This window comes from Acinonyx jubatus, chromosome B1, assembly GCF_027475565.1.
Source record: "Acinonyx jubatus isolate Ajub_Pintada_27869175 chromosome B1, VMU_Ajub_asm_v1.0, whole genome shotgun sequence".
Classification (NCBI taxonomy): domain Eukaryota; kingdom Metazoa; phylum Chordata; class Mammalia; order Carnivora; family Felidae; genus Acinonyx; species Acinonyx jubatus.
Genome location: NC_069382.1, coordinates 107,081,967 through 107,107,017, shown reverse-complemented (window position 1 = coordinate 107,107,017; position 25,051 = coordinate 107,081,967). Strand labels below are relative to the sequence as shown.

The 25,051-nt window shown below is 39.1% G+C and overlaps 1 protein-coding gene and 1 pseudogene across 1 annotated transcript in view; both read right to left on the bottom strand.

Annotated features, from left to right (window-relative positions):
• ARSJ (arylsulfatase family member J) overlaps window positions 1-9,554 on the bottom strand; it is an 83,329-nt gene extending 73,775 nt beyond the window's left edge. The window contains exon 1 of the mRNA XM_015074796.3: window positions 9,157-9,554. Within this exon, the coding sequence (XP_014930282.1) occupies window positions 9,157-9,554 (398 nt within the window). The remainder of the gene's footprint in view (window positions 1-9,156) is intronic.
• A 3,447-nt stretch (window positions 9,555-13,001) lies between these two features.
• LOC113598835 (60S acidic ribosomal protein P1-like) lies at window positions 13,002-13,518 on the bottom strand (annotated as a pseudogene).
• Between the last annotated feature and the right edge of the window lie 11,533 nt (window positions 13,519-25,051).

The window sequence follows — 25,051 nt, the reverse complement described above, 5'->3', positions numbered from 1 at the left end:
AGCATATAAAATTCCAATTCCCGCGAAGCCAAGAGCAATGTCTTAATTCAAAACCATTGCATACCTACTGAGTGGTAGTCCCAAGGGTGAACTGGCATTCAAAACTGAATGAGATATGTTGATGATATTCAATAAAAAAGTTATTGTTGACTGAAGGAATTTGAAGTAATCTTTCCATTTCTCTATGTCCATTACTTCTCATTTAGTGTTGTAGTCTTAACTTATTGTTTAAATATGCATCTGCTTTCAGTTGTCATGAGCTTAGCAGTATTCCATCAGATTCTGCCAAGCATGATGATAACAACACACAAAATCTCCAAGTACAGAAGCTTTAAAAAAAAATATGCCCCTAGTCACCTTCCCGAACATCTCATAACTAATAATATTATGTGAAAAATGTTGGTGGATAAAATGTATAAAGTTTAAAGCATATGCTATTTAATTTTAACTCTGCACTGCTAGATAGAAATTGGAAAAGAGATACGACTCTTCTACAGAAAACTTTTAAAAAGACCAAATTGTTCTTTTAAAGTTTGTACGTAATTAAAAATTATGGAGAGGTAGCTCCAAATTTAAAAGACTTTTTACTTAAAAACTATATAAACTTAAAAGTTTTCAAAATGTTTTCACATGTTACCTCATTTGACCAATGGAATAACCTTTGAGATTAGTAATATAAATAATATCATTATTCCTATATTACAGATGTAACCATGGAGTCTCAGAAAGATTAAACTACTTATTAAAGGTCACAGTCAGGAACTTGTTCATTGAATCAGCACTGTAATTCATATTTCCTCACTATAAATTCTATGTTATTTCTTCTCTATCACATTGCCTGTCAGAAGGAAATAATCATTTATTCATTAATTCATGTATTAATTCATTCATTTTTCACACATATGCTTATTGTCTATTAGTACAAAGCACTGTGAGATTTACAGAGATTATAAATCAGGGTCTGTTCTGGGGACTGACTGGCAAGGGAGGTACGAGGTTCAGTGACAGCTATGAACAAGGGGGAAATCATGCATAATGAGACAGTAATAGAAAGAATTATGAAAGGTAATCACTGGAATAAATTATTTCTGGCTAAGGAATCATGGAAAACTGCACAGGAAAGGTGGTATTTTAGGTGAGTCTGAGTGGCTGACATTTGGGCAAAGAGAGATAGGGTATGAATTCCAAGAAGTGAAAACAGTATGTGCAAAAGAAAGAAGAAAGTGAACTATGTAACGTGCTCAAGAAACTGAATCATTCTCTTTGCTGGGGTTGAGTGTGAAGGTTGAGAGAGGAAAATAAGGCTAAACACTTTTTTAAAGACTTGACTAAGGTGCTTACAATTTTCATATAGTGCAGAATGATGTGATGAAAACAGCAAGGGTCTTGTTGAAACCACACAAGTATAGGTTCACATACAGGCCCTACCACTTAGTGGCTGTGTGATCATGATCAATTTAGGTAATTTCTCTAAAACTTTCATATATCATCCATGAAAGGAAGACATTTGTTAAATATTTCATAAATAGTTTTCAATAAAAATATTTTACCTTCAGGGTAGTCATGAAGATCAAATGACAGGATGTTTGAAAAATGACTAGCATGATAAGGTTGTCAGTAAGACTTAATTTCTCTTCTTATTCTTTGGTAGTCAGTGGTGAGGCAGGAAGGGTGTTTGCTGAGGCTGGTGATGTAATGAGAGTCATGTTTGAGTAAAGCAAATATGCTGGGTGAATTAGAAGAGAGAGGAAGTAAATGAGGTAAAAAGTCTTTTTTTGCAATGGAGCACACGGGAATGCATGTCTCAATAAAGTAACACTACTGGGAATATTTACTATCTACAATGATAGAAGGACATTGCAACACACAATAATTATATCAAGGTGAAATACGGAAAAAGATCATAGTGAAATTAATTCTGGAATATTGCTATAGGAAAAATATGAATGAAACCAAGCTTTGAAATAAAAGAGGCTTTCATACTGAGCTCACGTTAGAAGCAGGGGCTCTATGTCTTTTGCTTCTCTCACCTTTGATCTCTCTCAAAGAGGTCATTTGGATGAAACAAAATGTTCTCAATTCTCTACACCTGGATAAATTTCCACCTTTCAGAGCAGCCATTCAGGAAACTCACCAGGATCGCCTGAATAGAGATTCATTTCAAAGGACATCTTTTTAAAAGCCTCATTTAAAATTAGGGACTTGGATTACAAGAGTGTGCCAATAGCTTACTAGACCATGATTCTATTGTCAGAAAAACCCATATGATCAAATAGGAAGAGGGAGCTATTTGTTGAATTGTCTCCTCTATTGAGCTGTTCTTTTTGAAATGGATATGTGAGGTTTTAAAGCCACCCTCTCCATTTGTTGTTACATTCATTTGCCAAAGCCCAAGTGAGCCTTGGAAAAAAATTGTTTCTTCCAAACTTTTAACCATAAACATTTCTCTAAATGTTTATGCATTAACTAAATATTTATGCATGTAATAAGTGAACTCTTAGTAACTGATATTTATTGTGTACTCTGAGTGTGTAGAACCCTACTTAAAACTAGGCTTTGGATAAAAGAAGTAGATGGGAGAGAAAGCATGCATGACTCTTGATGTTATGTTTACAACACAAGTAGAGGGAAAATGTGTACCCGCATGCCTATGAAATGGAATAATTGAACCCTACTCCCCTTAGCTTCCTTGAATATTTCTCCTATGAGAGTGGCTGAAAGAGTTCAATTACTTTTTCAAGGTTTTCAACACCAGAACGATTGTTAATTGATAATTGATTTTTTTAATTTATTTATTTTGAGAGAGAGCATGCATGCGAGCAGGGGAGGGGCAGAGAGAGAGGAAGAGAGAGAATCCTAAGCCTGCTCTGTACTGTCAGCCTGACATAGGGCTTGAACCCACGCACCATGAGAGATTATGACCTGAGCCAAAATCAAGTCGGACACTCAACCTACTGAGCCACCCAGGAGCCCCATTAATTGATAATTTCATATCTATAAACAATACGTTATAAACTCCCAACAGACATGGTCCCCTGCTTCCACTGCCCATTGCAGTCTACAGAGGAAGTCTACATGGATCCTATCTTCCTGGACCAAATGAGGCCCCCAGGGCTCCTGACTATGTGCCTGATTATGGCTGCAGTAGTTGGCAATGAAGGGCCAGGAGTCCCCAGCTCAGTCACTCTCCAGGATGAGGCTACAATGAAAACTGAACACTAATTTCCTAGGAGATCTTCTGGGGAAAAAACCCAACGTGCTTTTCAGCACCATCTGTGTTTTCACTATAACTCCAGTCTTCTCAATGTATCATTCTTCACTTGGGTTTGAATCCCCATGTATCTCTGTACATCCTCTACTCTGATTCAATCAATCCCTCTCCTCTCCTCTCTAACCCTAGCCAAGAAGCCTTCTGTTACTGAAAGTATGCCATTAGCAAAATTCAATATGACCTCCCCTCTTTCCTGGACATTCTCTCCACCTTCTTGCTTTAGTTGATTGCTGGGTATCCCTGACATCCTCTCAACTTGGAGCTGTTCTTTTACCCATACCCCAATTATCCCAGAGCCTGAAACAGGGGCGGGTGTCCTCTTAGCTCCTCACTGACACTTCCAGGCAATTTTGGCTCTTGTCTCCTTCTAAAAGCTCAACTCCTTTGAAAACCAAGGCAACAGATTATAGACTCACTATCTTCCCTGTCTGACTTCTTTACCCAGTTCCAGGCCCTGCCCCTTACCTCTCAGTCATAAATGATTCCAGCACTTGGTTCACTGTCCTGTTGAATATTACTTCTCTCATTGTTGTTAATGGTTTCAATATCCACTGAAGTGATCCATCCAATACCTTGCCCTTCTAACACCTTGCCTTCCTCATTTCCAAACATTTTTTTCTTCAATCTCACCTTAGTATCCATCCCCCTGTCATTTCCCCAAACTGTGCTACTCACACAACTTTGATCCCAAGCATACACTTCTCCAACTACCATTATCTATCTTGCTTTTCAACTTTATAAGAGTGTCTCACTTGACCCCAGCCAGATAGCAAATTCATCGACCCTGGCACTTTTCTAGAGAACATAATTCCCTCCTAGTCTTCCCCTTTTCCTTGCCAAGTTTAGAGTCCATGATCCCACTCTATTCATTTAGCAAAGCTCCAAATCTAGTTAAATCTACCTCTTCAATGGCGATTCTTCTGCACACCAGCACCTGGCCATGGCACGAGAAAAACAGACAATAACTAGTTTCTGTTTAAAGTTATGACCACAAATCTCAAGTGGGCTCAGCTGAGTGCCCCATATTTGTACAGCATTTCTCTACTTAATTCACTTTCTCATTCTCCTGGAAGAATATTTTCTATTTCTGTCTTTAAACCTCTAGATCTTTATTCTTAGCTAATGACCTCATTTGTTATTTCACTTAGAAAGTAGTATAATTCAGAAAAGAACTACTTCATATTCCAAAACCAAATCTTCCATGCTATTTGCATCTGTACACCCATATTTTCCCTTCTTTCATATTACAATGAATGAACTGGTAAAGAAGGACTAAGGCAATTTTGAAGGAGAACACGTAGGAGAATTTAATTCCAGATATCAATATTATAAAGCTACAGTAGTTAAGAATGTAGTATTAGCAAAGGATAGACAAAGAGACTAATGGAACATAATAGAGTCCAGAAATAAGACCCAATGTCTACATTTATCTGATTTATATAAAAGTGATTTTCAACAAATAGTGTGGGCCAAATGGAGGTACACATGGAAACAAATCTTGAATCTTGACGTATACCATAACAGAAATTTAATTTCAAATAATTATAGATCTAAATATAAAAATAGGACAATAAAACTTTTAGGAAAAAAAAAGAGCATTGTCATGACGTTGGTTTAGTCAAAGATACCTTAAATAGGACATAAAAAGAAAAAGATTACTAATTAGACTACAATAAAATTAAAACCTTCTGTCTGTCAAAAGACACTATTAAGAGTGAAAAAGCAAGCCACAGAGTGGAAGAAGACATCTGCAGTGCAAATATCTGACAAAGTCGTCCAAGTCCCTGCTCCGCTGTGTCGGGTATACTTGGGCCCAAGCTCGAACTTGCAAATAAACCCTCATGTGTTTGCATCGGAAAACAAAACAAAACAAAACAAAACAAAAAAAAGCCTAAATATCTGACAAAGAAACAAATATATTAAGAACTATTACAAAGAAAAGCAATCGCCTAATGAGAAAATAGGAAAAGACTAAATAGACACTTCTTAAAAGGGAATATTCAAGTAGTCCATAAAAATACAAAAAGATGCTCAACTTCATTAGCCAATAGAGAAATGCAAATTTAATCCATACTGTTATACCAGTGCATAACAATCAGAATAACTAAAACAAAAAAGACAGTATCAAATGTTGACAAAGATGTGAAGCAAATAGAACTCTCCATACATTGTTGAGAGTATGTGTTGCTAAGAGTATAAACTGGTGGAATCACTTTGGGAAACTGTTGGGCAGTATTGATAGAAAACAAATACACACATTCCCATAACCCAGCAATCCTACAACTGCATAGATATTCAAGAGAAATGTATACATATGTTCACCAGCAAACACCTACAGGTATGTTTATGAAAACACTATTCATAACGGCTCAACACGAAACCACCCTAATGTCTGTCAACAGTAAACTGGATGAATAAATTGTAGTATATTTATACAAAAGAACACTTTTCAGTAGTGAAGATGAATGAATTATGTCTACAGGCAACAACACAGAAAGGTTTTACAGTCATAATGTAAAGAGAAAGAAGCCAGACATGAAAGAGTACATTGTCTATAATTCCATTAAGATACAGTTAAACATAGGCAACAATTAACCTGAGGTGTTAGAAGTCAGGAGAGTGATTACCCTCCGCAATAGGGAGGGCTTGTTTTAAAATGAAATAAATTTATCAATATCCTATTACAAATACACATTTGAGTTACCTTTGCATTTATAAAAATGCTCATTTTGGTATTTCAAGTAGAAAAATGAATAACAAAATAATAAAAAAACAAAATTATTGCTAAAGACATAAATTCGGTTAAGATGGCCAATTTTTCCTACTTTAAAGTCTACATAAAATGCATGTCTAAATTTTGCAAAACTTTTCCTTTTCTGAAGACGTCACTATATGCTAAGAAGAAATGGTGTCATTTATCCATGTCTATGTGTAAAACTGTGAAAAACAAAACAAAAGGTGGGAAAATTACTTTGAAATAAATCAAATGTAGGCAGCTACTTTCTCAACCAACCTTTGTATCATGAGGCCAACTTCGAACACATACAAGGCTGTTTCTCAAAGCCCCATGTACAGAACCCCTGCGTTACTATCTCTCTTGAAATCTTTTGCCATAACTATATAAAAAGAAGATAATAACAGCAACTATCTCATAGTGTTATAAAGGTTAAACAAGATAAAAATGCATTCTCCTGGAACACTTAATTTGTATTAATAGTGTTAACATCACAATAACCTGAGGTGTTTGTTAAATCACTATTGATTTCTGGGCTCAACCCCCTACATACTGAAGTAGAATTGCTGGTTGTGCCTGGAAATCTCCATTTTATCTAGCATTTTGAGTGATTATTTTTGTTGATTTAAATTTGAAGACCACTATCCAAAGATTAAGGTCCACTTCCTACTTGTTCCACAGATCTTCAATACAGGGATCCCCACACAGCTAGTGCTTACTGACAGTCTGAATGATATTCAACATTGCCAGACGAGTATAATATAAATGATTAAAGGAATCTGGAATTTGTTACAGATTTGTGTAGTATAAGGGCATAGATTTTTACATTTTGACGCGAGTAGGTTTGTTAATATTAAAAGTAGTCTCCGTTTCAATCATTTTAACTTTCTTTACAAATGCAAAGATATTTGAATCCTCTTATATTTTACATAACCCATTTTTTCTTAAAATAATTCAGTCCATTTAGATTTTTATTGTTTTTTGTTTTGTTTTTGTTTTGTTTTGTTTTGTTGTACTTTAGAAGATCCAGAGAGTATAGTCATGTGCTCCTGAAGAGGACAAATGACCATATTCCCTGGGCACTGCACTATTCACATTAGGCCCACAGCTGGGCTTCTAGAACTACTTTCTTTCTTACATCTCATTCATTTACAGGAAAGTTCCAGTCTAAAAAGAGAACTGTAAATGAAAATGTCTTCAACTGTTTAATTCAAATAAAAATTTAAATAGAATTACAGTTGCTATTTAAACTTTTTGTCCATAAAGCACTTACACAATTTGTTGCACTGAATAGAAAATCTTAATAGGAGACAAAATCTTTTCATAAGATGTTTGATTGCATTGAAAGAACAAGAGAGTCACCCTTTGACAAAAGAGATAAATTAGCCACACAGCAGTGAGCGCAGCATAATGTAGAGTCATGGAATCACTGTGTTGTACGCCTGAATCAAATGCAACATTGTGTAACATGTTCAATTTAAAAAAGAGAAAAAAAAGCTAGGAATTATTTCCAGTTTCATTTCTGTTTCATGTTATTGGGTAAACATAAAGATTAAAAGATAAAACCTAGATATTTTATCAGTACAAGATAATGTTTAGGAACTAAATGTTCTTATTTGGTGAAAAGCCTTAAGGCATATGCTCTATTGTGAAAGATAAATTCATATAATTCATTTACATATTTTCAACTACCATTGGCTATCTGAGTAAATCTAAATTCTATAAATTAATTGAAGAAGTTCAGTGAGATTTTAAGACACATTTAATTCATAAACCAAATATAAGAGTGGTTGGGATTAGACATGAAGAACTTGACCTACAGGCCGCCAGATGGACTTATTTTCCAGCCAAAATCTGCTACTTTATAAATATCAAATGCCCTTGACTTTCTGACGCCACAATTAACCTTTAAAATTACTCTGAAGTACAGTGAGACTCTTTTTTTTTTTTTAATCTCTCTCTCTCAAGAAAGGAAAGGATAGGATTTTTTCTTTTCTTTTTTTGGCAATGATGCTAAGTTCTGACAGTTTGCTAAGCAGTGGAAATCATGCTGTAAGCAAAAGTCTCTGCAAGACAGAGATTCTTACAAAACAGTCTTTATGTTTCCAACGGATACTGGCTACTTTTATAGGATTCAATTCCAACAACAACTTCACTGAAGCAGGGTTCCCTGAGACTGAAATCACAGGACACATATACTGAGCCACTAAGGATTCCCCACTATCTTTGTCCAGTGGTAGCTTGACCTCCAGACCTCCTAGTCTATCTCTGTTCCACACACTGACTTTGGCCATCCAAATCAATAGCAATAGCCTATATTCTAGTAGGATAGAATGAAAATATGGAAATGAGTGAACACCTTAAGTAGAAGGTTTACCTGTTTAGCAAAGCGACAATATTAAAAACGCTTTACTTAAGCATCCAAATAACTTGATTTTTCTTAGAGTTAACCAGAAAATTCCCAGACCTGTGAAAGCAGCAGAAAACTTGAGATGAAATTTGACTCCTGTTGAACATTTATCATTGAATTTCCCTGCATTTTGAGAATAGCCTTGGTAATTGCACATGACCGTCTTTAGTGATCCAGTTAAGACAAAATTACCAAAGACCCAAAAAGAGTCATTTGTACACTGATTTTATATCACCTTCCATCTATTTCCTTGACCTCTTTTCTGGCCATGAGGACCTGTGGCTTTGATTATTCAATTCTAGATTTAAGAACAAATCGAGAGTTGCAGAAACGTTTTAGTCTGTCTTTCTTATCAGTGATGGTGACTGGGAATTCTGTTGTGATACGTGAAACAAATCTGAGCATGCTCAAAAGTCAAAATGGATTTGGAAAAGGAGACCCCTTCTGGAGACATCTGGTTGGTAGGTGAGACTTCAAAATGTCCTGATCTTGTTTAAAAACCTGGAGGGCACCTCACAGCAGGCTGAGAGTAAGCAGAGTAATGAGCCTAGACTAGTGACAAGCCGTTCAAGATCACTAACAGGGGAATCCATTTTAATACTAACATAAATCAATACCACATTTCATTCATTCATTCTCTCGTTCCCCATATTTTCTGTTACTCTTTAAATTAGGAGCGGGGTCTTAGTTAAATGCTTAAGATTTCTGCAAGACATAAATACATGAAGCAGTAACACTTACTTTCCAGTAATAAACTGACTCCTGGACGGTGTGCAAATAGGCTGGACATAGTAGTTCTCCAGTTTAACTCCTTCGGCAGCAAGCTTGTCAAGAGTGGGAGTCTTTATCTCCGAGCCGTGGTAACCCACATCTCTAAATCCCTGATCATCCGCTAGGATGAAAATGAGATGGGGTTGGGAGGTGGCAGATGTGCTGGGCTCTGGCCTCTCTCCAGACTGAGCTCTCAAGGCCCCTTCCTCCTCCTCCTCCAAGCCCTGGCCCCAGGACAGGTAACCGTAGGTGAGGAGGCTGAGGACCCAGAAGGCTGCCAGCGCCCCCATGGCTAGCATCTTTCCGGGCCAAACCCAGGCCGGCGGAGTCGGCGGAGGCGGGGGCCCCGCACACCCCCTGGGGGCCATTCACTTGGGTCCCGGCTGAGACTCCACTCGCAGAACCACGCACCCGGTGCGGCCGCCGACGCACACATGCACGCGGGAGAGGGGTAGATCGCACAGGCGGTGGACGGTCCCCACCTGGAAAGAAGTCCTGCGCTCCTCTCGGCTGTCACCACATCCAACAGCTTCAACCTTCTACAAGTGATGGGACGTCGGACAAACAAGGAGTTGCGCTTTTCCGTCGGATTTGACTCTCTCCTCCTCCTCGCTCCCCTGAGTAGCTTCCACACACACAAAAAAGTGAAGGCTTCCACCCGAAAGTTCTCGGGACAAAAAGTCTAGCAAGGAATCACCTTGAGTAGGGACCTTTTGTGGCCAGAGCGCCCTTGACGTTGAGGAGCGAGGTTCTGGCAGCCGCGCGCGCACACAGGTCGGGGGACCGGCGGTCCGGCGGTCCGGCGGTCCCCTCACCTGGAAGGCACTGGGGGGCGGGGGGGGGGGGGGGGAAGAGGGAGGGTTGAGCAGCCGCGCCGCGCTCTTACCCTGACAGATAAACTGCTGCCTGAAGTGCACCGACTTCCTGACCACTTTCTCCACTTTTCCAGGGCTCTCTATTTCTCCCGGTCCTCTCCAAGGCGTTTGCCAGTCTCCCCGACACTAGGCGGCGAAGTAAGGGGGAATAAAAGCCCAGTTTCCTGATCTCTTTCCACGGCTCACCACCCTTTTTCTGCAGGAACTTCGGGCACCAAGTCCTCCGGGCCTCTGGAGCGCGGAGGGAGCGAAGCGGGGTTCCTGCTCCGGTGGCCACTCCACTTCGAGCCCACTTGGTCTCCGCGGAGTGGGTGCACCCGGCCGAGGCGCTGCAAGATGGGTGCGTTGTGTCAGCTAACTTACTTAGTTTTGGCACTGGGATTTCGTGGCTGCCTCCTCCCTCTTTTTTGTCCAGTGAATCACAGAACGGTACTTTCTGCTTTAGCTCCTCCAGGAAGAGGGGGAGGGGTAAGGTTGGTTTAGAGGTTCGGGCTCTCCTTTTTCCCTTCCGGGAGGAGGAGGGAGGGGAGGCTTTGCGGGAGAGAGAGAAAGCTGCGCGCTCCTCCTCGATCCCTGCGGGATCCAGGATCCGGGATCCGCCAGGGCTAACGCTTCTCTGGGTTTCGCCGGCTGCCCTCCATCATCCGGAGAGGGGAAAATCCGCGGCGGCGCGGATCCGGAGGGGGGAAGCGGGCGCTTCTTGTTGTTGGTCTGTAAATGAAGAGCTCTCTCCCCCATCCCGAAGGCTGCGCTTGCAAACTTTTTCTAGCTTCAGGAGGGAGTGAGAGAGGAAGAGCAGGAGAAACAACAAACTGCGTAGCATACCCTTTCTTCTACTCTTCTAGTTTTCCTTTACTACTCCCTTCTGCCCCCCTCCTCCCCATTTTTCCTACTCCTTTTATCCCCGCCTCTTTTTTTTTTTTTTTTTTTTCCAGCAGCCTCGACTACAAGTTTTTAAATTGAATTTCCTTTCCCTGTTGCTGGCCTTTCCAGCCTGACTTCCTCATTAGCTTCTCCCCACGTGAAGATACTGAAATTGCCCCCTTATTCTTACCTCTTCCCAAACTTACCCACAGGGCGTCTCCAGCCAAGAATGTGGGGCGGAAGAGGAGTTACACATTTCACCCTCAAGAACGGAGAGCCCAGTCTGTACTCCTGCAGTAAAGAAACCACAGTTTCCCATCTAATAATTCAGGGAACTTCATCACTTTTTAAAAACTATGTGGAGTGAAAGTATTGTAAAAGCTTGTGCTGACGGGGAAGATATGCATGCTTGTACTAGAATTATGGGGTTTTAAAGCTCTGCTCAGTCAGGAAAAGGATTTAGGGTATGTATTGAGAGAGAAGGCAACAGATGCCAAGAGCCACTGAGACATGTTTTTCTTTCTCCAAATTTATTCAACGGTTCTTTCTTGAATACCTACTATGGGCTGACACATGAAAAGTCAGATTCTCCCAAATGCCTGAGCATAAATCTAGGTTTCACTTAGCCAATTTATTTTTAATTCTTTCCTATTGCTAAAGTTCCTATTTAGTTTCTAGGCAAAACATTTGTAAATGGAAACTTAGCACCTTTGAAACTTGCAGTGTGCTCCATACAGTTAATGTTACTAACGTGTAGCCTTCTGCTAGTCTATTTTCTTTCCTGAGACCATTCTGATTAGTTTGTGGAGAGATGAGCAGTGTTAGAAACCTGTGAGAAATATGATCTTAGCAATTCAGTAAGTTAAATCACCAAATATGTAATGAGTGAACGGAATATTGGGACATTGGAAAGCACTAAGGTAAGGCTTCCAGCTTCGTGGGTCTAACGAGAGGCTTGAACGCCAGCAGACATTTCAGATGGGTTAGCCACTTTTAGTTGGAGTGGTCAGTGACATAGAACAAGAAGTATCCATGTTACTATGCAAGAAACAGGGTCCTTTTTTTTTTTAATGTCTACTTATTTTTGAGAGAGAGAGTGTGAGCAGGGGAGCGGCAGAGAGAGAGGGAGACATAGCATCTGAAGCAAGCTCCAGGCTCTGAGTTGTCAGCACAGAACCCGATGTGGGGATTAAACTCATGAGCTGTGAGATCATGACCTGAGCCGAAGTTGGAAACTTAACAAACTGAGCCATCCAGACGCCCCAAAAGAGGGTCCTTTTCAGTTCAGGTTTCAAGCAAAAGAAAGAGTAAATAATAATATGATGATGATGTTAACAGTCATGGAATACCTACCACGTGCTGTATTTAATGATTATATATATATGTGTATACATAAATATACACACATATGCTGTATAGTATTTATATAATGCTTTATATGCTTTATCTCTTCTCCTTATCCACCAATTTTATGAGGTATTCTTCCATGGCACAAATATCTGAGGAGCTGGGCCAATGCTAGAAGCTGGGAAAGTAATGGTCAGCTAAATCAGGCACAGTGTTCTTGTGGAGTTTACATTGATGGAAAGAGATTAACAGATCATCCCCAAACTCCAAAGGTTTGGAGTTTATTCTGAAATATTCTGAAGAAAAGGAACAAAATTAGAAGAAATTTTAAACAAAGAAATCTGACTTAGACTGGGTGTGTTAGTGGGTGGGGTGGTACAGGGATGTGACCTGTAAACTGAAGGAGCTGTTATTTTGTTATCCACACCCGCTTTGGTTTTAAGAGTTCAGCTTTTTATTGAACAGATTGCAGAAGAAGTTTAGTCAGAAAGCCCGTGTTGGGGCGCCTGGGTGGCTCAGTCAGTTGAGCGTCCGACTTCGGCTCAGGTCATGATCTCGCGGTCTGTGAGTTTGAGCCCCGCATCAGGCTCTGTGCTGACAGCTCAGAGCCTGGAGCCTGTTTCAGATTCTGTGTCTCCCTCTCTCTCTCTGCCCCTCCCCTGTTCATGCTCTGTCTCTCTCTGTCTCAAAAAAAAACAAATAAAACATTAAAAAAAATTTAAAAAAAGAAAGAAAGCCCGTGTCATCATCAGATTCCTCGGATTCTTCTTTCTTTGCTTCCACTTTCTTCTCCTCAGCCTGAGCCTTCTGCTGGTGGAGCGCCAGCTGCTGGGGCAGGTCCACCAGCCCATACACTGCAGGTGAGACTCCTGATGTTGACATTGGCCAAAGCCTTTGCAAACAAGCCCAGCCAGAAAGGTTCAACATTTACAACCGCTGCTTTAATGAGGGCATTGATCTTATCCTCCGTGACCCGTCACCTCATCGTTGTGCAGGATGAGGGCTGAGTAGAAGCAGGCAAGCTCCCAGACCGAGGCCATGGTGCAGGTGGGTGCTGAGTGGGTGCTGCCAGGAGCTGTGCTAGTCACAGGGTGAAGTGAGGGCCTCACCCTATTCTGGCCGTAGCTTCCTTAGAAGAATGGAGCACGTTAGCAGCAGCTGAGGAAAAGCTGTCTATCCGCCTTTTACAGGAAATTTAGACTTGCAAATCTGTCTGACTTCAAAATCCATGTTTTTCAAAAGATAATCTTCCCACAAGTAGGCATTAAGGTCTTTTCCAGCCACACAGCACAGAGAGAACACAGCTGCCAGAGTTGGAGAATTCTAATCTTTACACAAGGCATGCATGCTCTCCACATTCAAGATAGAAGGGCAGAATTCTGGCCCTAAAAATGCCATTTTGGAATAAACAGTACTATATTAGGGGAGACTAAGAACTATTTGCAATTAGTAGTAAGAGCCAAGAAACAAGAATAGTCATGCTACGGCAGACCAAATGAGATGTGACTCAGAGGGAAAATCCATTGGTTGGGTGCCCTAGCCAAAGTGGGAAATGGGTAATGGTTATTCCCACATCCATAAGGAATACCTTCAGAATGAAATCAGAGGCTATTGAATGCACTATACATTATTGTACATATACTGGTATTATAAGCACAGAAACTTCACATTTCTCATTATAGGATTGGGTTTCGTACACTCCAAGCAGTAGTTTTAGCGTCCTCATGAAATCCCAGGTTAAAGACCCTCTATAACTGAACTGTTTTTTTCTGACTTTAGAGCCAGGATTTTTGGTGTTCAGGCATCAGCTTCACTAATGGAACCACATCCTAAATTTATTTCGGCCCAGATATAGTCACATTACACAGTCCTATAGTTGTGGAATGGCATTATAAAAATTAAAGGTACCATTTGATTTAGTAAGGGGAGAGAGAAAGAGAGGGAGAGAAAGAGAAGTGCTTAGGGATGAAATTAGCATGGACTGATTATTCAGGTGAGGCTTACGCAGGAGGTAGGACTAAAGCTATGCCTGAAAGGACCAGCAAAATTAAGATTTGGGAGAGAAGAGAAGAAGTTAAGGGAAAGGCATTTCAGGTAAAAGGAAAGAGAAAACCAACTGGCTGAGATATGTTTGGACTGGGAGAGTATGGGAAGTAATATTAGGAAGTTCAGATCACCCCATATATTGGAAAGCTTTGAAAAAGTATGAAGGCTTAGAACTTGATTTGGGGGCATTAAAAGGGATGAGGTCCTTTGAGCAGGACATAACGTTCTCTCTCTCTCTCTCTCTCTCTCTCTCTCTCTCTCTCTCTCTCTGTCAAAAGAAATAAACTTAAGAAATAAAAAGACTACAGAACTAAAGCTACTTTGAGTCATTGTCACAAGAAACAAGAGCTCTCTGATTAGAGAGAGAGCACAATTACTGATTAAGTAATTGTTAAGTAAGGATCACTTACTGTCCTTTCTTGGAAAGTCTGTTGAAATAAGCTGTAATAATTTGAGTAATGTGAGTGACACTAAAGTTTCAACCATGTATAAACATTGCTACCCAAGAGTGACAAGGTTTTTGACTTGAGAAACTCAGAAGATCTGAACTGCCAAAGAAGAGATCTTTTTTTTTTTTTTCAACGTGTGAAAGTAGACATTTAAACAAAATTTTTACAGTGAGAAACCTGGTAATTTCAACAATTTTAAAATCTGTTCTTACTGCTTAAATTGTAAGTCAAATTCTGTATTATTTATGTAGCAATTTTCTATTTAGAATATCAATTTCTAAACCTGGCTGGTCATTAGGCTCCTTTAGGGATTTTTTAAATAAGGAAATTCCCAGCTCCACCCAAGATACAAATCAAAATATCCAGAGTTTGGGAATATTTATGTTAAGAAAAGCTCTCCAGCTGATTCTGGTGTGGATAGAGTTTTGAAAAACACTGACTTAGAAGCTACAGCATCAAAAAATTTTAATAGGGTTGCTTAATGGGTGAGTTTGGTGCCATCTATCAAATGTAATAAGGGGAACACAGCTGAAAAATGGGTGGATAAATGTAGAGTCTGAACATCTGAGGGAACAGTCAGTTTCTGTAAGAGGGCAGGAAGAATTAAAGTTGGGGTATAGCCAAGCCACCAGGACCAAGAAAAAAGGGAAAGGCATTAAAGCTTAAGTGGGTGAATGACAGGGGCAATAGCGTGGGCAGGCACTGCTGAGTTCACATGTACTGAAGGGAAAGACTGGAAGGAAAAACTAAGTTCTAAAGCCAGCTCTTCCATAGTGATATCTTTCGTCAGGATTTGTAGTATTCTCCCAGTTGCATGGGCCAAAGGTCTAAGGTGCTGACCTCCTGAGATCGAAATGTGCTGGTGTCTGGTCTCAAGGAGTCTAGATAGCTGTGAAATCTAGAGTCAAGGTTACTAAGTAAAAGTAAGTGCCTGATCTGGCATCCAGAAAATAGCACATTCCCAATTGTGGATTGTATGAATTTATAAAAGTCATATGAATTAAAGACTATAAGAACCACATAAATCAGAAGAACAAAAATTATATCAATTTATATGATATTCAGTGGTGAAACCAAGAGAAGTTAGTGATTAGAGAATAAAAATAAGGGGAATAAATGATTATGCCCAATTTCTGGTTTGAGGAAATTGCCTGAATGGTAGTACTTATTTACTTATTTATTTATAAGTAATACAAATATGTAAATGGCATATAAACTTAATTTATGAATGGTATATAAATTTATATGGTATATAAACTTATTATAAATAATTAAATGATAGTACTATTTATGTATTTATTTAATTTATTTAATTTTTTATTTTTTTAAATTTACATCCAAATTAGTTAGCATATAGTGCAACAATGATTTCAGGAGTAGATTCCTTAGTGCCCCTTACCCATTTAGTCCATCCCCCCTCCCACAACCCCTCCAGTAACCCTCAGTTTGTTCTCCATATTTATGAGTCTCTTCTGTTTCGTCCCCCTCCCTGTTTTTATATTATTTTTGTTTCCCTTCCCTTATGTTTATCTGTTTTGTGTCTTAACGTCCTCATATGAGTGAAGTCATATGATTTTTGTCTTTCTCTGACTGACTAATTTCACTTAGCATAATATCCTCCAGTTCTATCCATCTAGTTGCAAATGGCAAGATTTCATTCTTTTTGATTGCTGAGTAATACTCCATTGTGTGTGTGTGTGTGTGTGTGTGTGTGTGTGTGTGTGTGTATACACCACATCTTCTTTATCCATTCATCCATTGATAGACGTTTGGGCTCTTTCCATACTTTGGCTATTGTTGATAGTGCTGCTATAAACATGGGGATACATGTGTCCCTTCGAAACAGCACACCTGTATCCTGTGGATAAATGCCTCATTGTGCAATTGCTGGGTCGTAGGGTAGTTCTATTTTTAGTTTTTTGAGGAACCTCCATAATGTTTTCCAGAATGGCTGCACCAGCTTGAATTCCCACCAACAATGTAAAAGAGAGCCTCTTTCTCCACATCCTTGCCAACATCTGTTGTTGCCTGAGTTAATGTTAGCCATTCTGACAGGTGTAAGGTGGTATCTCATTGTGGTTTTGATTTGTATTTCCCTGACGATGAGTGATGTTGAGCATTTTTTCATGTGTCGGTTGGCCATGTGGATGTCTTCTTTGGAGCAGTGTCTATTCATGTCTTTTGCCTATTTCTTCACTGGATTATTTGTTTTTTTGGTGTTGAGTTTGATAAGTTCTGTATAGATTTTGGATACTAACCCTTTATCTGATATGTCTTTTGCAAAAATCTTCTCCCATTCTGTCGGTTGCGTTTTAGTTTTGCTGATTGTTTCCTTCACTCTGCAAAAGTTTTTATTTTGATGAGGTCCCAGGACCTCATTTGCTTTTGTTTCCCTTGTCTCTGGAGACGTGTTGAGTAAGAAGTTGCTGCAGGCAGGATCAAAGAGGTTTTTGCCTGCTTTCTCCTCGAGAATTTTGATGGCTTCCTGTCTTACATTGAGATCTTTCATCCATTTTGAATTTATTTTTATGTATGGTGTAAGAAAGTGGTCCAGGTTCATTCTTCTGCATGTCGCTGTCCAGTTTTCCCAGAATCATTTGCTGAAGAGACTGTCTTTATTCCATTGGATATTCTTGCCTGCTTTGTCAAAGATTAGTTGTCCATACGTTTGTTGGTCCATTTCTGGGTCGTCTATTCTGTTCCATTGATCTGAGTGTCTGTTCTTGTGCCAGTTCCATACTGTCTTGATGATTACAGCTTTGTAGTGTAGCTTGAAGTCTGGGATTGTGATGCCTCTTGCTTTGGTTTTCCTTTTCAGGATTGCTTTGGCTATTCAGGGTCTTTTCTGATTCCATACAAATTTTAGGATTATTTGTTCTAGCTCTGTGAAGAATGCTGGTGTTATTTTGATAGGGATTACATTGAATATGTATATTTCTTTGGGTAGTATCAACATTTTAACAATATTTGTTCTTCCAATCCAGGAGTGTGGAATCTTTTTCCACTTTTTTGTGTGCCTTCTTCAATTTCTTTCATAAGCTTCCTATAGTTTTCAGTGTTTAGATATTTCGCCTCTTTAGTTAGATTTATTCCTAGGTATTTTATGGGTTTTTTTTGTGCAACTGTAAATGGGATCGATTCCTTGATTTCTTTCTGTTGCTTCACTGTTGGTGTATAGGAATGCAACTGATCCCTGTGCGTTGACTTTATATCCTGCAACTTTGCTGACTTCATGAATCAATTCTAGCAGTTTCTTTGGTGGAATCTTTTGGGTTTTCCATATAGACTATCATGTCCTCTGCGAAGAGTGAAAGTTTGACCTCCTCCTGGCCGATTTGGATGCCTTTTATTTCTTTGTGTTGTCTTATTGCAGAGGCTAAGACTTCCAATACTGTTGAATAACCACGGCAAGAGTGGGCATCCCTGTCTTGTTCCTGACCTTAGGGGGAAAGCTCTCAGTTTTTCCCCATTGAGGATCACATTAGAGTTGGGTTGTTCATATATGGCTTTTATGATCTCTATGCTCCTTCTATCCCTACTTTCTTGAGGGTTTTTATCAAGAAAGGATGCTATATTTTGTCAAATGCTTTCTCTGCATCTATTGAGAGGATCATATGTCCTTTTTTTTATTGATGTGATGAATCACGTTAATTGTTTTGCGGATATTGAACCAGCCCTGCATCCTAGGTATAAATCCTACTCGGTCGTGGTGAATGATTTTTAATGTATTGTTGGATCCGGTTGGCTAATATCTTGTTGAGGATTTTTGCATCCATGTTCATCAGGGAAATTGATCTATAGTTCTCCTTTTTAGTGAGGTCTCTGTCTGGTTTTGGAATCAAGGTAATGCTGGTTTCATAGAAAGAGTTTGGAAGTTTTCATTCCATTTCCATTTTTTGGAACAGATTCAAGAGAATAGGTGTTAACTCTTCCTTAGATGTTTGGTAGAATTCCCCTGGAAAGCCATCTGGACCTGGACTCTTGTTTTTTGGCAGATTTTTTATTACTAATCCGATTTTGCTTACTGGTTATGGGTCTGTTCAAATTTTATATTTCTTCCTGTTTCAGTTTTGGTAGTATATATATTTCTAGGAATTTTTCCATTTCTTCCAGATTGTCCATTTTATTGGCATATAATTACTCAAAATATTCTCTTCTTATTGCTTTGATTTCTGCCGTATTGGTTGTGATCTCTCCTCTTTCATTCTTGATTTTATTTATCTGGGTCCTTTCCATTTTCTTTTTGATCAAACTGGCTAGTGGTTGATCAATTTTGTTAATTGTTTTAAAAAACCAGCTTCTAGTTTCATTGATCTGTTCTACTGTTTTTTTGGTTTTGATAGCATTAATTTCTGCTCTAATCTTTATTATTTCCTGTCTTCTGCTAGTTTTGGGTTTTTTTGCTGTTCTTTTTCCAGCTCCCTAAGGCATAAGTTTAGGTTGTGTATCTGAGATCTTTCTTCCTTCTTTAGGGAGGCCTGGTTTGCTATATATTTTCCTCTTATGACCACCTTTGCTGTGTCCCAGAGGTTTGGGGTTGTGGTGTTATCATTTTCATTGACTTCCATGAATTTTTAATTTCCTCGTTAACCTCTTGGGTAGCCCATTCATTCTTTAGTAGGATGTTCTTCAGTCTCCAAGTATTTGTTACCTTTCCAAATTTTTTCTTGTGGTTGATTTAGAGTTTCATAGCATTGTAGTCTGAAAATATGCACGGTGTGATCTTGATCTTTTGTACTTACTTAGGGCTGATTTGTGTCCCAGTATATGGTCTATTCTAGAAAACGTTCCATGTGCACTGGAGAAGAATGTGTATTCTGCTGCGTTAGGATGAAATATTTTGAATATATCTGTTAAGTCCATCTGGTCCACTGCACATTCAAAGCCATTGTTTCCTTGTTGATTTTTTGATTAGGTGATCTGTCCATTTCTGTGAGTGGGGTGTTGAAGTCTCCTACTATTATTGTATTACTATCGATGATTTTCTTTACGTTTGTGATTAATTGATTTATACATTTGGGTGCTCTCGCATTTGGTGCATAAATGTTTACAATTGTTAGGTCTTCCTGGTGGATAGACCCCTTGATTATGATATAATGCCCTTATGCATGTCTTGATACAGTCTTTATTTTAAAGTCTAGATTGTCTGATATATGTATGGCTACTCCAGCTTTCTTTTGTTGACCATTAGCATGATAGATGGTTCTCCATCCCCTTATTTTCAATCCGAAGGTGTATCTAGGTCTAAAGTGGGTCTCTCGTAAACAACATATAGATGGATCTTGTTTTCTTATACATTCTGTTACCCTATGTCTTTCAATGGGAGCATTGAGTCCATTGATGTTTAGAGTGAGTACTGAAAGATATGAATTTATTGCCATTATGATGCTTATAGAGTTAGAGTTTCTGGTAGTGTTCTCTGGTCCTTTCTAATCTTTGTTGATTTTGATATTTATTTATTCATAATATATATTTTTTTCATCTTTTCTCCCCTCAAAGAGTCCCCCTTAAAATTTCTTGCAGGGCTGGTTTAGTGGTCACAAACTCCTTTAATTTTTGTTTGTCTGGGAAACTTTTTATCTCTCCTTCTATTTTGAATGACAGCCTTGCTGGATAAAGAATTCTTGGCTGCATATTTTTCTGATTCAGCACACTGAATATATCCCGCCACTCCTGTCTGGACTGCCAAGTTTCTGTGGATAAGTCTGCTGCAAATCGGATCTGTCTTCCCTTGTAGGTTAGGGACTTTTTTTCCCTTGCTGCAGTCATGACTCTCTCCTTGCCTGAGTATTTTGTGAATTTGACTATGATATGTCTTGTTGATGGTTGGTTTTTGTTGAATCTAATGGGGGTCCTCTGTGCTTCCTGGATTTTGATGTCTGTGTCTTTCCCCAGGTTAGGAAAGTTTTCTGCTATGATTTGCTCACATAACCCTTCTACCCTATTTCTCTCTCTTCCTCTTCTGGGACCCCTATGATTCTGATGTTGTTCCTTTTTAAAGAGTCGCTGATTTCTCTAATTCTTAAATCATGCTCCTTTGCCTTAATCTCGCTCTTTTTTTTTCTGCTTTGTTATTGTCTATAAGTTTGTCCTCTATATCACTGATTCTCTGTTCTGCTTCATCCATCCTTACCGCCGCTGCATCCATCCGTGGTTGCAGCTCAGTTATAGCATTTTTAATTTCATTCTGGCTATTTTTTACTTCTTTTATCTCTGCAGAGAGGTATTCTAATCTATTTTTGACTCCAGCTAGTATTCTTATTATCGTGATTCTAAATTCTGGTTCAGACATCTTGCTTGTATCTCTGTTGGTTAAATCCCTGGCTATCGTTTCTTTGTGCTCTTTCTTTTGGGATGAATTCCTTCGTTTTGTCATTTTAAAGGGAGAAAAGGAATTAATGAGGTAGAAAAATTAAAATTTAAAAAGTATTAAAATTAAAAAAATATTAAAATTAAAAACACACACACCCACAAAAATCAAATAAATGATGCTAGATCCTAGGTGTGTTTTGGTCTTGGTGTTGAAAGTGGTTTGACAGATTAGAGAAAAAAAAGGGGGGGGAGAGGCAATCGTTTGAGAACTTGAAAAAATGAATACACTGAAGTAGACTAAAATGAGATGATGGGAGTAAAATAGAATTTGAAAAAATGTACACAAAAGTAAAGAATATAGTAGAAAAAATAAGGAAAATATTTGTAATAAAAATTAAAAATAAAAATGAATTTTTCTTTTTCTGTATTCAAGAAAAAAGAAAGAAACAAAAAAATTTTAAAAAGGAAATTGTTTGAAAATTTGAAAAGTAAATTTGAAAAGTAAATACACTGTAGTAGACTAAAATAAAATGATGGAGGTAAAATAGAATTTGAAAAAAATTTACACAAAAGTAAAAAATATAGTAATAAAAATTAAAGAAAAATGTTTTTAATAAAAATTGAAAATAAAAATGAATTTTTTCTCTTTCTGTATTCAAGAAAAAGAAAAGTGTAAAAGAGAAAAAAGAAAAGAAAGAAAATTGAATAGATGGACCTGCTGACAGATTGAAGTAGTACTGAAATTATTTTGTTTTCCCCTAGAAGTCAGACTATGTAGTGCTTTATAGTGCATAAACTAAGCAGGCAGTGAGACTTGTGTTCTTGAAGATCAAGGTTGGCCCAGTTGGGCCAGGCTTGGTGTAATGGCTCCGCTCTCCACTAGATGGCGCTGCTAGCCTACTGGGGTGGAGTGTCATGGCACCCATAGGTGCCACGCGTATGTGCATGTGCGGGAATGGTGAAAATGGCGCCACCCAGTTACCCAGTCTCTAGTATCGGAACTCTGTTCTCCCGGATCAGCAATTGTGCACCCGTCCTCTGTCTTCAGCTTTCGTCCACTCCCCACTTTTTCACTGTCTGTGACCAGGCCCCAGGCAGTACCTCTCTCCTGAGTTTTGTCTCAAATGTGGCTGTTTTCCCCGGCCCCTTACTTCTGAAAGAATGTGGCCTTGACCCATTCCGCCCCTCTGTGGGAGGGTCTCACCGAGCAATGGCCAAATGAGCAATGACTGAATGTCGGCTGCACCCAGAAACCCTTGCTGGACCCTGCTGCTGCTGGTGCCCCAAGACTGAGGCCAGGTGCCAGCCCGCCCCAGAACAAGTTCGTGAGATAGTATACCAGCAGCCTTTCAGGGATTATGGAAAATCACAACACACATCTGGCACCAGGCTTCACCCTTAACGACCTTGTTCCAGCACCAGCAAATGTGGCCATTTTCTGGGGTCTGCTGGGACCAGGTGGCTTCAACAGTCTCTACCAAATATCCTGCCAGCAGTGGAACAGCTTTTCCCCATGTGGCCCGAAAACCTCCTGGACCCCACTCTGGTCCTGGGGATTCGCCCTCCCCACCACAGCACTGCCAGGTATCAAGCTGCAGAGTTGCAGACTTTGCCTCCCTTTGTTTTTGTTGTTTTGTTTTGTGGTTTTTTTTGTTTGGTTTGGTTTTTTTTCAATATATGAAATTTATTGTCAAACTGGTTTCCATAAGCCTCCCCTTGTTTACAGTCTTAATGGGATTTAAACTCTCTCCTTTCTCCTTTCTCCTTTCTACCTTTTTAGTTTAGTCCCTCTGGCTGTTTCCAATTTTCCACTTTCTCTCCAGCTGCTTTTGGGGAAGGGTGCTTTTCCCGTATTCTCCCCACCACCACTCCCCCCCCAGTCTCTGTCCTATCAGCTCACAAAAGCAAGAAGCTCTCCAAGTTCACCTCTCCGTGCCATGTACCTGCTGAATTCTGTGGTTCAGGTTGTGCGGGTTGTTGTGTTAATCCTCCAATCAGTTTTCTAGGTAAAGGATGTTTTAGTGTTGGTCTGGCTGTATTTCATGGACGCGAGACACACAAAAGACTTCCATGCTGTTCCGCCATCTTGGCTCCTCCCCTCTCCTCTTTATTTATTTAAAAATTTTAAAAACATTTATTTATTTTTGAGAGAGAGAGACAGAGAGAGTGCAAACATGCTCATGCGAGTAGGGGAGGAGCAGAGAGAGGGAGACAGAGGATTGGAAGAAAGCTCTGTGCTTTGAGCCCAGAATGGTTGGAACTCAGGAACCATGAGATCATGACCTGAGCCAAAGTCAGATGTTTAACCAACTGAGCCACTCAGATGCCCTGGTAGTACCATTTATAATGGTAGGAGTCATGAAAGGACTAGCAAGTTTGAGGAATAGATGGAAAAAAAATTACTCTGGTGTTATTGAACTTGAGATCTCTGAAAGATCCCAATAGAGGAGTGCAGTAGATAGGCAGATATATGGGTCTGGACCTCAGGGTATAAAACACAGAAGAGAAAATTGTATTCACAGGTAGATAGGGTGGATAAAATTTCCCAAGGGAAGATAGGAGATAAGAGGTGAGAAAGGGGACTAGGACAGAACTATTTTAAGGATAGGGAAGATGAAATGGAGCCCACAATGTAACCAAGATGTAGCAAGAGGAATAAAACTGCAACAATGGCAACTTTTATTAAACATGACTCCATAATGGGATGGTTCCGGCACTAAACTATGTGGTTTTTCACATACTATCCCAGCGCTCTTCACAACCTATGCAGATAGATGCTATTATTACCATTTCACATGTGAATAAAACAAGCTTAAGTTACATCAGATGGTTGTACAAAAAGACGGAAAACAAGAGAAAGATATCATAAGAGAACAGAATATCAAATAGCCAAGGACCAGAAAACTAACACACCAAGAAGTAAGAAAGGCCAATAAAGTCAAGAGTGAAAAGGACAGTGAACTGGGGAACACAGTAGGTGCTAATGCATTGGAATAAGGTCTCTGCAAATAACTTACTAAAGCTTTTTTCTTTCTCTGAATTTACCAACAGTGACAATGATAGAACTCTATTGTATTGAAGTATTGATGAACAGAGTAGGTTTGTAAGGAAAAAAGGATTTTAGCTCAAAATCTGTTCAAAGAAACTGACAATCATCAAAACATATAAATGTTAGAATAAACTTGATGAGATGTGTAAAGTCCTTATAAAGAAAAGTATATATTTATATATTGGGAGTTGAAAATATTTAAATAGATGATTTTGAATAAGCTTTTTTCTGAACTAAGGACTCAGTGTTATAAAGATGATCAAAAACATGCACTATGGTGCATGTACTATGGTGTATAATTAGTGTTAGTCCACTTGCTAGCCAGTAACTTACTGAGCCTCTCCTTGCCTCATTTTTCTCATCTGTAAAATATGGATAATAATAACACCTACTTCATAGTGTGGCATGTTATTTGTCTATCACCAAACAACACTACTTAACAAACTACCCAACGCTCAATGGCTGAAAGCAACAGTAATGTACTCTTACAGATTTGAGCATTCACTGGGCCAGCTCTGCTCCAGCTGTTTCTCATCTCTTCCTAGGATCAGTGGGATGGACATATGTTCTTCTCAGGGCATAGCTGAAGCTCAAGAGAGAAAGCCCAACCAAGTAAGCACATATCAACACTCCATTTATCTGCTTATAACTCACTGGCCAATGCAAATTTTATGACTACACCCAGAGTCAAAGGGTGAGAAATCCATTCTTCCTAGCATGAGGCTACCAAAAAGTTGTTGATGCAGGATGAGGTGATGAAATGGGGCCAATAATTAAATTGACCACAGTTGTTGTTAGAATTAAATGAGTTAATACTGGAAAGCACATATGCTTTATAATTTATAATAGAACAGCATTTGGTCCATTGCAAGCAGTATTTTTAAAAAATTTTTTAATGTTTATTTATTCTTGAGAGAGATAGA